Source organism: Brachyistius frenatus, unplaced genomic scaffold, assembly GCF_029030835.1.
Source record: "Brachyistius frenatus isolate BFR_SWC_R1_liver_20210118 unplaced genomic scaffold, ASM2903083v1 Contig_20, whole genome shotgun sequence".
In the NCBI taxonomy this organism is placed as follows: domain Eukaryota; kingdom Metazoa; phylum Chordata; class Actinopteri; family Embiotocidae; genus Brachyistius; species Brachyistius frenatus.
The window spans coordinates 4,774,638-4,788,169 of record NW_027210619.1 but is presented as its reverse complement, the minus strand read 5'-3'; the positions used below and the strand labels follow the sequence as shown (position 1 = coordinate 4,788,169).

At 41.5% G+C, this 13,532-nt stretch overlaps 1 protein-coding gene across 1 annotated transcript; it reads left to right on the top strand.

The window, feature by feature from the left end:
• The first annotated feature begins 277 nt into the window (after positions 1-277).
• Positions 278-13,288, top strand: jazf1b (JAZF zinc finger 1b). The gene is made up of 5 exons (XM_069696166.1): positions 278-490; positions 8,804-8,876; positions 10,461-10,651; positions 11,904-12,073; positions 12,960-13,288. The coding sequence occupies exons 1-5, from the start codon at positions 376-378 to the stop codon at positions 13,134-13,136; spliced, it is 726 nt and encodes a 241-aa protein (XP_069552267.1). The 5' UTR covers positions 278-375; the 3' UTR covers positions 13,137-13,288.
• The last annotated feature ends 244 nt before the right edge of the window (positions 13,289-13,532 follow it).

Here is a 13,532-nt window from a genome sequence, read left to right as displayed (position 1 = left end):
AATTAACGCATGCCTAAAGGCCTAACCTAGAATTTAAAGCTATATCAAGAAAGTTTGATTTATTTATTTCTCAATATGATTGAATGTTTAATAAATGAAAATAGAATTATTTTTTTTTATTGCAACTTTAAGACAACTATTAGTTTAGTTTAGTTTAATTTAATAAACCGTGTCTATTTATATACTATTTGTTTGTTTTATGCTTTTGCGGTGAAAACCAAAGCCCAACTTCCGGTCTCGTTGTCTCGCTCGAGTTTATTTGACGCAGCTCGGAGGAGTCGCCGCACCGCTCGTGCCGCTCCAGCTGTTCCTGCCGCTGTCCGCCCCGCCGACTCCCCGCCGCTGCTCGCCCTCGTTTCTAATGCAGGAGCGACCATGACAGGCATCGCCGCTGCTTCTTTCTTTTCCAACGCTTGCACGTTCGTGGGCTGCGGACTTCACTTCGACTCTCTGTCCGAGCTCATCGTGCACATCGAGGACAACCACATCGGTAAGTAACGAGCGCCGCAGCCCGCCGTGGCCGAGGCTCGGAGGGCCGGCAGACGTGGCTACGTTAGCCGGCTAGCAGGTTACTTCCTGCGTCCTGACAACCCCACTCCCCCCTCCCCTCCCCCGTTGCTAGGTGTGGTGGCTGTGGATGTTTCTGTAGTTTCCTGCTCAACTTCAGCAGGAAAAGCTGTATCGCCGCTTATTTGGGTGCGACAACCGACTGAGCGGCGTGGACACGCCGGCAGGAAGTCAGGAGGGAGGGAGGAGGTGTGTGTGTGTGTGTGTGTGTGTGTGTGTGTGTGGGGGGGGGGGGGGTCTTTAAACTGTGGTCGGTCGCTCGTGCAACATTTATTTGTAGCGCGAGGCCTGCGCGCGGAGCTGGAAGTGTCGCGAGTTAACTTGAAGTCTCCAGGATTAGTTGCATCTGCACTGATTAATCGAGCATGTCCGCCGGACAACATAGTTCAGTCATACTTTCTAGAAGTAAGGACACACTCTTACACTAAGTTGCTGAGTTTTACACGTTTAATTATTTATTTATTTTTAGTTCAAGAAGCTGATCATTGGATCAAACTCTGCTTATCTCTGTAAAATGTAGTCATTTTTAGGGTATTTATTTATTTTGTGTTTTATCTGGGGGGGGGGGGGTCCTACGTTTGCGAACATGTATAGTTGCACAGTTCACTTTTTAGACATTTGGTTATGTCAGGGTAGTTTTAAGAGATAAACAATATGTCCACGTGTATATGCCTATAACTTATGTTAGTAACGGCTGAGGTTATTTTACAATTTATATAGATAGATAAAGAGACGGATGCTAAAGGTTCTATCTCAATGTGACTCATGACTCTGTATAGCATTTATTTCAAACCTAATTAAAAGTTATCTCAAAACTTTCTCAATGAGATATCTCGCAATTTAGTAAAATATACTATAAAAAAAATTACAAAAAAATAGTATGTTGTGACATTATCAAAGGTTAGTTCCCCCACAACGAATACAAGTGCCTACAATTATGTTATCAACAGGCACAATTATTTATCACAATTAATCATATTGACCACAATTTTTTTTTTAAACGGACAGACTCTGTTCCAACTCCCCCTTGAAAATGTCTAAAAAAAACCAACATGATTAGCAGCTTCAATTACACCATACTTAAATGTGTAAATGTAAATACAACAGGAAACATCTCTCAAATTAGATCATGCAATAAGGCATGATCACTATCGCTGCATCCTACACTGAGCGTTGCTCAAGATGATTGTGATCGGTTTAAAGAAATACAAACAAGCCAGAGTGTTTTTTTTTTTTCCCCCTTTACCAGAATGATTTGTGGGGGCACCCAGACGATTCTCCAGTGCTGGCACAGTGTGGTGGAGATGTCTGGCTACGTGAAACTGTGGTTCCTCAAAAGAAAAATAACAGTATGGAGTCAATGTTCAGTGTTTGTTGTGTCAGTTTTTTCACTCATGAAAGGAGTTGTGTAATGGGTCGTGGCCAAACATGTTCGTGTTAATTGAAGAAAGAATATTGTTGCAAACGTATTTCACCATTGTTCACTAATCCACATATTGTCAAAACACAACCAATGCATTTATTTTGTATCTTTATATATATATATATATATATATATATATATATATATATATATATATGCTATGATATGATCAATTTAAAAGCAGACATTGAAAAAACTGGATAGATGGATTCATAATTTTGTACATTTTGGGAACGGATTCCGTAGACTGTGTTGCTTAGTGTTACCATGTAAAGATTTGGACTTGATTTAAATTGTATAGAATCCCACATGAGTGTTGGCCCACAGTGCACCTACACTGTTTCATTGCATGCTAAACAATCCCATCCAAGCACACAAGAGCACCAAGTCCCACCACTATCAACAGCGCCTCTCCTTGTTCATGTGGCGCAGGACAATAATAAGAACTTCTGTAGGTGAAGATTGGGAAGTCATTAAAGATCAAGCCATGAAAACATTTGTGTGTTTCAGTCACTGTATGATATTTTTTTATGATTGTTGTTTTACAACCTCAGATGGAGTTGACTGAAGTCCAGTTGGCATCAACTTAATTTGAACATCCGTCTCTGTCTAAGCTGATGTTAAGTTAAATTTGTTGTAGTTTTACGAGACAGGGATACAAATTTAGTTATCTGAGCTGTAGTACAACATGGTCCACGTGTGTTTAAGGGAGCTAAAGCTGTGAACAGGCTCTTTATATTTGCCTCATTCACCTTCATGCACAGGTGAAAGGGCTGTGCGCTATTTTCCTATATCCATGTATTTAACTCAACTTCAAACAAGTTCATTTATTCTTATCGTCATATAATATATTATGAACATTACATTTTGCTAAGTACATTTATGTCTTCGGTCTAGAATGTGAATTACCTTCCTCACAGTTTGACACCGTGTTTGTTCCTACATCTGTTCCCCAATCTAATATGTCAGACTCTTATTATTGAAGCTGACAGGGCTCAGCCGTCCTTGTTGTTCTTGTTTGTTGCTCGACTGGCTTTAATATCCTTTGCTCTCTCTGATTGTGTGCCGTGCATGTGTCCGAGGTGTTAGCCTCAGAAAAAAAAAAAAAAAAAAAAAACGCTTCCAAATGACTTATTGGGGAATAATGAAGCAATTAGTTGGCTCAAAGTGGAAAAACTTTGCCAGCCCCCCCCCTTGTCTGCCGGCCTGTGCTCGCTCTGAGAAGTGCGAAATCTTGCGCTGTGCCAAGTGCCTGTGAAGCATAATTACAGACAGAGTGCTTGATTTGGCATGTCTTCCTCCTCATCTGGTGGCCTGCTGCTAAAAAGCACATTCTCCTTTATAATTAGGCGCCTGGAAAACAAGCACACATTCTTGTGCTTGCATTTTCCCAAACCGGCATGCTGGTCGGGTCTGTGAACAAGAGGTGGCGCTGCTCTGCTGTGGTTTGAGAGCTTCTTTTTTTTTTTTTTTAAATTTAGATGCCCATCTGTACTGGAAAAGCTAATGGTGGATATTGGAGTCCAAAATGTACTTCCCCAACTAATTTTTTTTATTTTTTTACATCCAGTGTACCAGATAAAAAGGGCCAAATTTAAGTTTGAATTAAAACACAGTGAAAAGAATAACGGGTAATTTGTTGAGAGACAGGATTTGTTATCTCACTTAAATCTATCATAATCTCTCAGGAATACTTTTGTACAAATACATCACTCTGCTTGAAGGAGGTGATTACAGCAACTTTGAAATAAAAGATGCATTGATCATAATTGATTATGTAAGATAAAAGATCCATGTAAGGAGATTCTGATCTTAGTCTACACTTGAACATAGACTGTGGAAACTGGTTCTGCTTTTTTCTTAGAAACTTTATATTAAAGTCTCCAAAAAAAGCTAATAAAAATCAATTATAGAATCATTTCGATTCCACATCAATGATAAACTCAAATACGGGGGGGGGGGGGGTTGTTGATCATCTCCCATCGTGACAGCAGTTTTAAGTCGATAATACTGTATTGGGTGGTCCACTTAGACCTTTTGCGAACAAATTCAGCTAACTTTAAAATAGCACATGCTAATGAGGCCCAGAAAACCCCATCAGGACTAGAGGAAAGTTTTAATACCTATTAAGCCTGAAAGATCTCATTAATGGCCTGGTATTTAAAAAAAAACAAAAAGAAAAGAAACTGCACACACTGAAATGTGTTCTTTATCACTGGGTGACCAGGCCACTGTAGACCAGAGGCAAATAGTGATCATGTTATTTAGACCTGTGAGTGCGTGTGTGTTTATGTCGCTGGGGACTGATGGCCTGAAGTGTCCAGGCTCAGTAACAGTGGGTCTGTTTGTTGCCAATCCTCACTGGAGGCTCATTTAGTAGGTTTTTGTGGTGCACCCCCAAAATCTGCGCGGAAGTAATAAATTTGGGAAACAGTAACTAGTTCCCTGATCTGTGCACCTGGTGGGCCTAATTAGATTTCCCCATCCCCCGACACTGCTGCTCCTGTTCCTGTGCGGTGACTGCGACGTGAGGGGCTCCCGTACTCGACAAAACATTTCTTACAGGAGATGATGCACAGCCTCTGTTGACATTTCAGAGCACAGACGTTTAATGTGATCTTGTGTTTTGAAATGTATTATTTGTTCAATGGATAGTGTTAAACATTTCCCATGTCAAATGCTACAGATAAAAGGGTTCCTTCTTGACCACAGCTACATACGTTAGTCTGTGACATTTAAACTGTACCTGACGTTTTCTATTTATTTTGATGCAAACTACTTTGGATTTAAAGGTGTCACTAGACTTCTTCAGCCTTTCAGAAATGCACTCGATTGCGGATGATTTAAAGATAAAAAGGTTTGATTTAATTTTAATTTATTTTGATAATTAGTTAATTGTTTATATTTGGTTTTGTCAAACATTTAGTACATCTACGTCTTCCATTATGATGCTTTGCTGCTGTTTTACATTACTGCAGGCTGAATGTCGTTGGGTTTTGGACCGTTGCCCTGACAAAACAAGCAATTCGAAGAATTTAACAACAAAAAAACTCCTCCTGAGCTCCAAGAAACTCAAAATCTTTGGACATTTTGTGCATGAAATAATTGATTGATCAAGAATATAATCAGCACATGGATAAGAAATTAGTTGCAAAGAGCAGCCATGAATGTATGGCTTTGTGTGTGTTCCTGTGTGTTTATCCATGTCTTTGTACAAACATGTCTTGCCGAGTGTGTATAAGTCGCTGTCTGTGTTAAATGTATTTATAATGGATCATTTTAACCTGCCTGTGTTTTTTCAGTAACCCGCCAAAGCAGCTTACACATGGAGCTTGACTCTGTTTCATTTCCTCCTTAGAGGTCACATTGTAATGAATTACCTGTGCCACCACTCCTGGTAATGTTCCCCGCTGCTCAGAGCCACCATAAACATGTCACCATAATGCTCAGCACTCTGCTCTACCCCACAGTGCATTTGGCCATGAGGGTGGAGAGCCAGACACTGGTGGTGGAAATGAGAGAGGGAGCTCTCTCTCTCTCTCTCTCTGTGTGTGTGTGTGTGTGTGTGTGTGTGTGTGTGTGTGTGTGTGTGTGTGTGTGTGTGTGTGTGTGTGTGTGTGTGTGTGTGTGTGTGTGTGTGTGTGTGTGTGTGTGTGTGTGTGTGTGTGTGTGTGTGTGTGTGTGTGTGTGTGAGAGAGAGAGAGAGAGAGAGTGTGTGTGTGTGTGTGTGTGTGTGTGTGTGTGTGTGTGTGTGTGTGTGTGTGTGTGTGTGTGTGTGTGTGTGTGTGTGTGTGTGTGTGTGTGTGTGTGTGTGTGAGAGAGAGACCTTGTTGTGTTATGAGAGAGAGTGTGTGTGTGTGTGTGTGTGTGTGTGTGTGTGTGTGTGTGTGTGTGTGTGTGTGTGTGTGTGTGTGTGACCTTGTCATGTCATGAGAGAGTGTGTGTGTGTGTGTGTGTGTGTGTGTGTGTGTGTGTGTGTGTGTGTGTGTGTGTGTGCGTGCGTGCGTGTGTGTGTGTGTGTGTGTGTGTGTGTGTGTGTGTGTGAGTGTGCGTGTGCGTGTGTGTGTGTGTGTGTGTGTGTGTGTGTGAGAGAGAGAGACCTTGTTGTGTTATGAGAGGGTAGCAGGCGTCACTTCCCTTGCTGCCTTAGGAAGGTTTGTTGTGCGATCCCCTTGGTTTCCTGTTGCAGAGCATCACAGGGGCCCTTTTTGGAGTGTGCGCTTGCATCATTCTTTCTGCCCTGATACACTGTAACCGCTTACTCAGCATCCATACCCAAGTTTCACTCATTTAGACAAACAATGAGCTTAGTCAGTGCTTCTTAGTGAAACTTATGCTGATGTGTATTGTCATATCCTTGCTAAACATATTGGAGCGTTAAGAAGCACATTGAAAAATCTAACATAAAACCCTGAATGGAACCATGATGTGTTTCCAAGTCTGGGTGTAGTTTCACCAATAACTGATTTTTTTTTTCCCTGATCTGCAGACAATGTGCAGCTTCCTTACATTTGATCCAGATTTTTTTTTTTTTTCCTTCACTTTAAGTGAAAGTGTATTTTGTAAAAACAAAAAAATATTTTTCAGGAAATGGAAGGCTTTTGTTTGTGATTTTTGATTATCAGTGAAAAAAATAGTGTAAGTTAACATACATCTTTGAATGAGATCTACTCTGCTTGTCTATCTGGGCTACCTCTCCTTTATTCCACACCAAGCTCATCACCGTGTACATCAACATTAAGTGGGGGGCTTGTAGGAAGTGATTGTTTGTGTCTAGAAGCAGCGATGGTGAATAAATACCCTTTTTTGTTTCTAATAGTCGGCCACCAAGGTGGACCACCTGTGTAGTTTGATTAGAGGGGTTCCCATCTCTACTCGAGGCGCCTTGGTCCCGGTCCTTGACTGCTGGTGGCCCCGATAGAATAGCAGAGGCTGTGGGGCGCTGGCCCCTGCAGGCCTCCTCCCCAGTCCCCACCTGAGGTGTGTATGATTTACAGTGTGTGGGAACAGACTGATCCACTGCCGTTCGAGCAGTCGGTGAGCAGGCCGCCATTCCACTCCTCAAGACTCATTAGAGATCTTAGGAGGGATTTCTTGTGCACTTACACACATGCATACTATTACTCGGAGCTCAGAATAGTCTCTGCACTGGTCTGTGTACCGCCTTTGGCTTTTGGCAAGGGAATTGTGTCGTAATTAAAGTGTCTGTCCTACTCTGCGTTTCCATGACTTTGGCTGGAGAGTAGAGAGGTGTGCTGTCCTTCTAGCTGGGGATAAATCCACTGTTAATGAAACACTTGCTTACGACTGAGGCCTAGAGAGAAATCCCCCAAGCCTAAGGTGCTGAGATTTTAGCTGTTCTGTCTGCCAGTATCATAACACTCTGCCACTCTTTTCAGCCTTAGCCATCAAATGGATGATGCCCTCTGGTTTTTTTTGACGCCCATGATTTCGTGTTGACTTTCATTTCTGTTAGACCTCTAAAATGGGTTTCATGGATACTTAAACGTGGTTTGTATGAAGTTTTACTGGCCAGTATCACCTTCATGACAGAATTAAGCTTGTAGTTGAAACTCTTAACTAAAATACAGAGTATTGTCTGTGCTTTGAATGTCTGTTTTGAGTGATTATGTGTGCACGTGTGTCTGTACTTTAAATTCATCTCTTTCAAACGGTTTTAGCTTTCGTCACATTCAACATGACACGGACTTCTATTATCTAGTCATAGAGTCTAGTCTTGTAAATAAGGTATAAAATAATTCAGGTTTTCTGATGTATCAGAGTATTTGAAGTTCAAATCAAACCATCTGCACATAAGTAAGAATATGACCAAGCATCTAATGCCAACCTTTGGTACTTCAAAATATTTGAGATATTGAGACTCAACTAGAGGATTTGGAGTTAGGTTTCTATACCCATTATAGTGAAATATGAATAATATTCTCAATGGGAGATCCTGTGTTGGACAGCGCCCACTAAATCTTATCAATTGGCCTCATAGGTCTCGCTATCCAGCAGGATTTCTATTTTTTGTTCTAGTCAAACAAAGAAACAAGCAACAGGAATAAATGCCCAATGCCGTAGTAGCAATAAATGTGTGTGACTCAAGCTTTTATTACAGCCTGACAAAGGTGTTGCTTACCCCTTTAACCAAGAACTTTAATTACACCTTTTCCATGTGGTTTGTATCATTGCCTTGGTCATTTTCAAATTATATAAACCAGAACTGGCCTGTTATAGTTGGTACTAGAAAAAGTTGCGGTATTATTGATATTATTATGTCTTGCAGGATGTACAGAGCTAGTTTAGGTTAAAATTCAATGTTGCAAATAGCCTCAGGTTGGGAGTGTATATAAATGAGCATGTGGATGGAAATGAGCATTAGTTTTAACCACATGGGGGTAGCAGTCTTTCACAGCACTGTCAGAAGTAGACGGGGAGGCTCAGCTGGTAAGAAGCCGTTGGTTTATGGGGCATCTCTGTTCTCCCACATGGACAGCATTGGGAAGTGTTTGAAGTCAGGCCTGCTTCACCTCAGGGTGTGGAGGTTGGCTATTGTTGTGCATTTAGCACTGCTGAGCAACATGAATGTCTGGAGCTCAGCATGGTGAAACACAGTATGTGTCAAATGTGGTCATGAGTCAGCAATGTGGTGTCTGCAAAGTAGCTTTTAAAAAAAGAAAAAAAAAAAAGAAAGTGCGATGGAAATTGACATTGGTATTCATAATATAGTCCTACAAGACAAAATCCAACTTTTTGTAAAATTAGAGAATTATACCATTATGTGCCTAATTCTTCCCCTCTCTGTTTCAGATACAGACCCCTGTCTTTTGGAAAAGCAGGAGCAGCAACAGCCGACATATGTTGCCCTCAGCTACATCAACAGGTAAAGAAATAAGTTACCCCCAGTGGTGCTTAAAAGTTTATGAACCCTTTCGAATTTTGTATATTTCTGCATAAATATGACGTAAAACATCCTAAGATTTTCAGACAAGTCCTAGCGGTAGATAAAGAGAACCTAATTAAACAGGAGGAGAATGATCCCATCTTACATATTTGAAGGGCAAAAGTATGCGAATGTGCTTTCAGTGTCTGGTGTGACCCGCTTGTGCAGCAATAAATACGAGTAAAGGTTTCTGGTAACTGTTCATCAGTTCACATCGGCCTGGAAGAATTTCAGCCCATTCCTCAGTAGAAATGTTGTGAAATGTCCTGAAGCGAGCAGTTGACGTGAGGAAGTCCATCACCATCCCAGAGTTGAAGCTGCTCTGCAGGAGGACTGGGTTGTAATTCCTCCAGGCCGATGTGAACTGACGAACAGTTACCAGAAACCTTCAGTCGTATTTATTGCGTTGCATTTAAACCAAAACAATGTTGATGTTTATCTGTCCACAAAACGTGTTTTGAATAGCCTTCAGAAGCCTCGTCCACGTGATCTTTAACAAACTGCCGACAGGCAGCGATGTTCTTTATGGAGAGCGGTGGCTTTCTCTTTGCGACCCTGCCGCGGACACCGTTGATTTTCAGTGTTCTCCTGATGGTCGACTCGTGCACATTAATGTTAGCCAATGTGAGAAAGGCCTTTAGTTGCTTAGAAGTTACGCTGACTTCTTTTGAGACCTCGCAGACTATTACACGCCTCTCGGAGTGATATTTGTTGGTCGACCACTTTTACTTTTAGGACTTGTGTGAAGATTTGATGATGTTTTAGGTCAGATTTATGCAGAAATCTAGAAAATGATAAAGGGTTTACTAACCCTCAAACTGCATCGTCAATGCATCTCCGCTTAATGTTTACTTATTTGTACAGTAACTCAAATTAAGTGAATTATCTTTATATATTTACCAAAATATGACATGCCATTGTTATAATTGGTGTTTTGCCTGTAAAGATTTAGCGACCGAAGTCCTCTACATCAGTAAGTGTTACCCCCTATGTCATACAGTATAAAGTGTGTGCTCCTGTGAGGTTCTACCAACAGTTTCAGATGTCATCTGGTGGAGTGCTTAAATGAATTGCTGCTGTATTTGGTAGTTGTTGTTTTTTTTTATTGCACCGAGTTCATCCCAGTCGTCTTTGATATGGTGCTTCAATTGTGGTTTTAAAAGCTTTATGCAACAAGCAAATGTACAAGAAGGTCTGCCAACGTCTCCCTGCCTTCACAAACACATCTTCATGTGGCTGCCGCTTAATTTGTTAATTCCACTTTTGCTCTAACGGTGTCTATGTTAACGTTTCAGATTTTTATGACGCACATTTACCGAAGACTTTACTGACTATCATAAATCCCCCCAAGTTGTTGTTTTTTGATGTGAATGTAGTCGGTGGTGTTTTATTGTAGCAAACCTACAACAGCTCAACTGTCTAAGCATCAGGGCAGCAAGTTTCTCATTTTATACAGACTTTTCATTTAAAAAAAAAAAAAAAAAAGAAGTGAACCCTGACCAGTTTTACACCCCGTAACAACAGGTTCATGACCGATGCTGCAAGGCGAGAGCACGAGACCCTGAAGAAGAAGGTGCAGCCCAAGATGTCTCTGACGGGCAATCTGTCGCGCAGCAATGTTTCCACACCAACCCGCCACGCCAGTGGGAACCTCACCCCTCCTGTCACTCCACCAATCACCCCTTCCTCCTCGTTCCGCAGCAGTACGCCCACGGGTAACCACGGCGACACACTCGCATCTCGTTAGATTGCCAGTATTTATCCAGGGGCGGCGAAATACACGCCGCAATGGTTTTAAACTTTAAGAACAATCTGAACACCCTTTTAATCTCTTGATTTGGTTTTTTTTTTTCTTACTTTTTACATACATGTTGAAGGTTTATAAATTAGGGCAGTCTGCTCCTTGATGTGACTTTACTTAAGTGAGACTTCTGAATGAAAGCTATCTGAACGTTCTTCTTCCTCAATGTTTTTTTTTTTTTTGCTATTAGGGCTTTGGATAAGAGCAGAGTGTAATTGTTATTGCCCATAATCAAGTGATGATGAAGTAGAAACATGCCCGAGATATCTCCAGGAATATGGTATTTCGTTAAAATACAGAAAAAGCAAAAATAACTAACACAAAAAACACATGGTAGAGATTCTTCAAGTTATGCATTTTGAACTGGGTAGTGCAGTAAGCAGATTGCTTTTCCACCGTAGAGGTCCAATATCAAGAAACTGTGACAGCAAACAACCACTTGGCTTAAGAACATGAAGCCCTGCCAGATTACCTACATATATTTTCCCTCCTTTACTCGCTTTCCAAAGGACAGGATATACATTTCCAGATGGTTTAACATCCAGGTATTTTGCTAAATGAAAGCGAGGTTATATGAGTGTGTATTGCCTGTGAAAACCTTTTATTCACCTCCTATCTCACTGAGCTGTGTCGATGTTTCACTGTCAAATTGTAGAGGAACTTGTTACAGATATTGTAAACTCAATATGTTGACTTTCAGTTTGCAGAGACGGCCTTCTTAGTCCAGCTCATCTTGTTTAATTATTATAAGACGGGAATCCATTATGTTTCTTCCTGGTAAAGTTTTCCCATGGAATCATGTTCTCGTTTCGTAAAGTATGCATTCTTCCGGTCTGACATCTTTACTTAATCATTAAAACGGCAGCTTCCCGACCCTTGGGTCATCTCAATGAAATGCATAAACTCTTTCCCATGATTTGCATATTTCATTTCTTCCAAATATGTGGGCACTCTTAACACGTGAAGTAAAGATTATGGGAACACTGGCCCAGAACATGTGCTGAGAAAAGGCCCGTGTTTATCAGCCTTAGGGCTCAATGGTCAGGATTTAATCGCCGCAGATGAATCTCAAAGTGTGCATAAATCAAGGATTCTTGGAGACCAAGAACATTCGGGTCGAGATGCCCCGAGTCACTTGCCATTTGATTTTTTTTTTTCCACTGCAGGTAGCGAGTGTGATGAAGAAGAGGTAGAGTTTGAGGAGTCTGACAGTGATGAATCGTGGACCACAGAGAGCGCCATCAGCTCCGAGTCCATCCTCGGCTCCATGTGCATGAACGGAGGGGACGAGAAGCCTTTTGCCTGCCCTGTTCCCGGCTGCAAAAAGAGATATAAGGTAAGTTTCATTCACCGTCTTTCCCATCTTATTAGTGCTTGAAACGGTGTGAAATACTGTTACCATGGGGAGAACCAATTCAAACCGGAGATATTTGCACCGTACAAAGTGTGAGATAGGATTTTATTTGTTTAGATAAATTTATAAGGATCCCGAGCTGTTGAGAATGGAAAACTGGTTTGCAGTTGAGCATTGCAACAACATAAATGCATACATGTAGTCCACTTCAGTGACGTGGAGTTTTTACAGGATTTTCCATCCACATCTGGCGTGTGTGGTCGGAATAAATTATGTGCAGCCTGAGAAAATTGCATTGCTGACGTGAATGACAGGGTTATAGGCAATGACTTAGTCTGAGGTAGCAGGCAGCATGAGGCATCTGTCCGGGGGCAGAACAAGAACACATTTTGTTCCTCCTCTTACAGTCTGATGTCGAGTTGACTGACACCCCTTTTTGTCCATAAATCAAACGAGTGAAATTCTAAATGCGCAAAATCTCCGGATACCCCCAGTCTGTATGCTACATTCTTCTTCTTTTTTCTTTTTCTTTTTTTTTTTTTAAAAGGCGTTATCTCCTAACACTGGTATCTGACTTTATTGATGCATTTGTGGCTAAAATCGGAGCAAATTCCTGCAGCCCGGTCCCAAAATCTTGTTGAAAGCCTCCTCAGAGGAGCGGCGCCTGATTTAGCAGCATCCTAATGGTCATGGGTTTGGAATGACATGCTCTTAGATCACACATGGATGTAGTTTCCATATCCTGTTCTCCATGCAGTGCACTTGTTCTGCTGTTGCTACGTTTTGTTACTTTTACATTCACCGCTTTAGTGGTTTTGTCTGATGTGTGTCTAAAGTGATGTCCGTTTCATTTCCATTTTCACCGTAGAATGTGAACGGAATCAAGTATCACGCCAAGAACGGCCACCGGACCCAGATAAGGGTGCGCAAACCCTTTAAGTGCCGCTGTGGGAAGAGCTACAAAACATCTCAGGGTCTCCGCCACCACACCATCAACTTCCACCCACCCATCTCTGCTGACATCATGCGCAAGATGCAGCAGTAGAGACTGATTGACCAGCGCTCTGCCTCGGTCCTCCCTCAGACAACCGTCGGAACACCACCATCACCAGCAGCGGTGGTTTCTCTGTCCACCTGGTCCTGCTCATCCTTCAACCCCCCCCCCCCCGCCCCTTTTCCTGACTTTTTTTTTTTTTTTATTCCTCCAGTGATGACACTATTTTTTTTAATTTTTTTTTATTGCATGGTAAAAATGTGTTATTCTACCTTGAATTTTACTCAGAATGTTGAATCTTTTATGTAGTTTTGTATTTTGCACATTTTAAGTTTTTATCAATTTGACCTTTTTTTTTCCTTTGACACGTGGTACTTGTTATTAGAGGGCATGTTGTAGACTCTGAGAATGGCCAGGTCACAAGCAGCCTTGCATGTACATGCTTTA

Coding starts and splice junctions, on each gene's coding strand:
- jazf1b (XM_069696166.1), top strand. CDS start 376: ATGACAGGCATCGCCGCTGCTTCTTTCTTTTCCAACGCTTGCACGTTC. Junction 491..8,803: donor CATCGAGGACAACCACATCG/GTAAGTAACGAG, acceptor TCTCTGTTTCAG/ATACAGACCCCTGTCTTTTG. Junction 8,877..10,460: donor GCCCTCAGCTACATCAACAG/GTAAAGAAATAA, acceptor CCGTAACAACAG/GTTCATGACCGATGCTGCAA.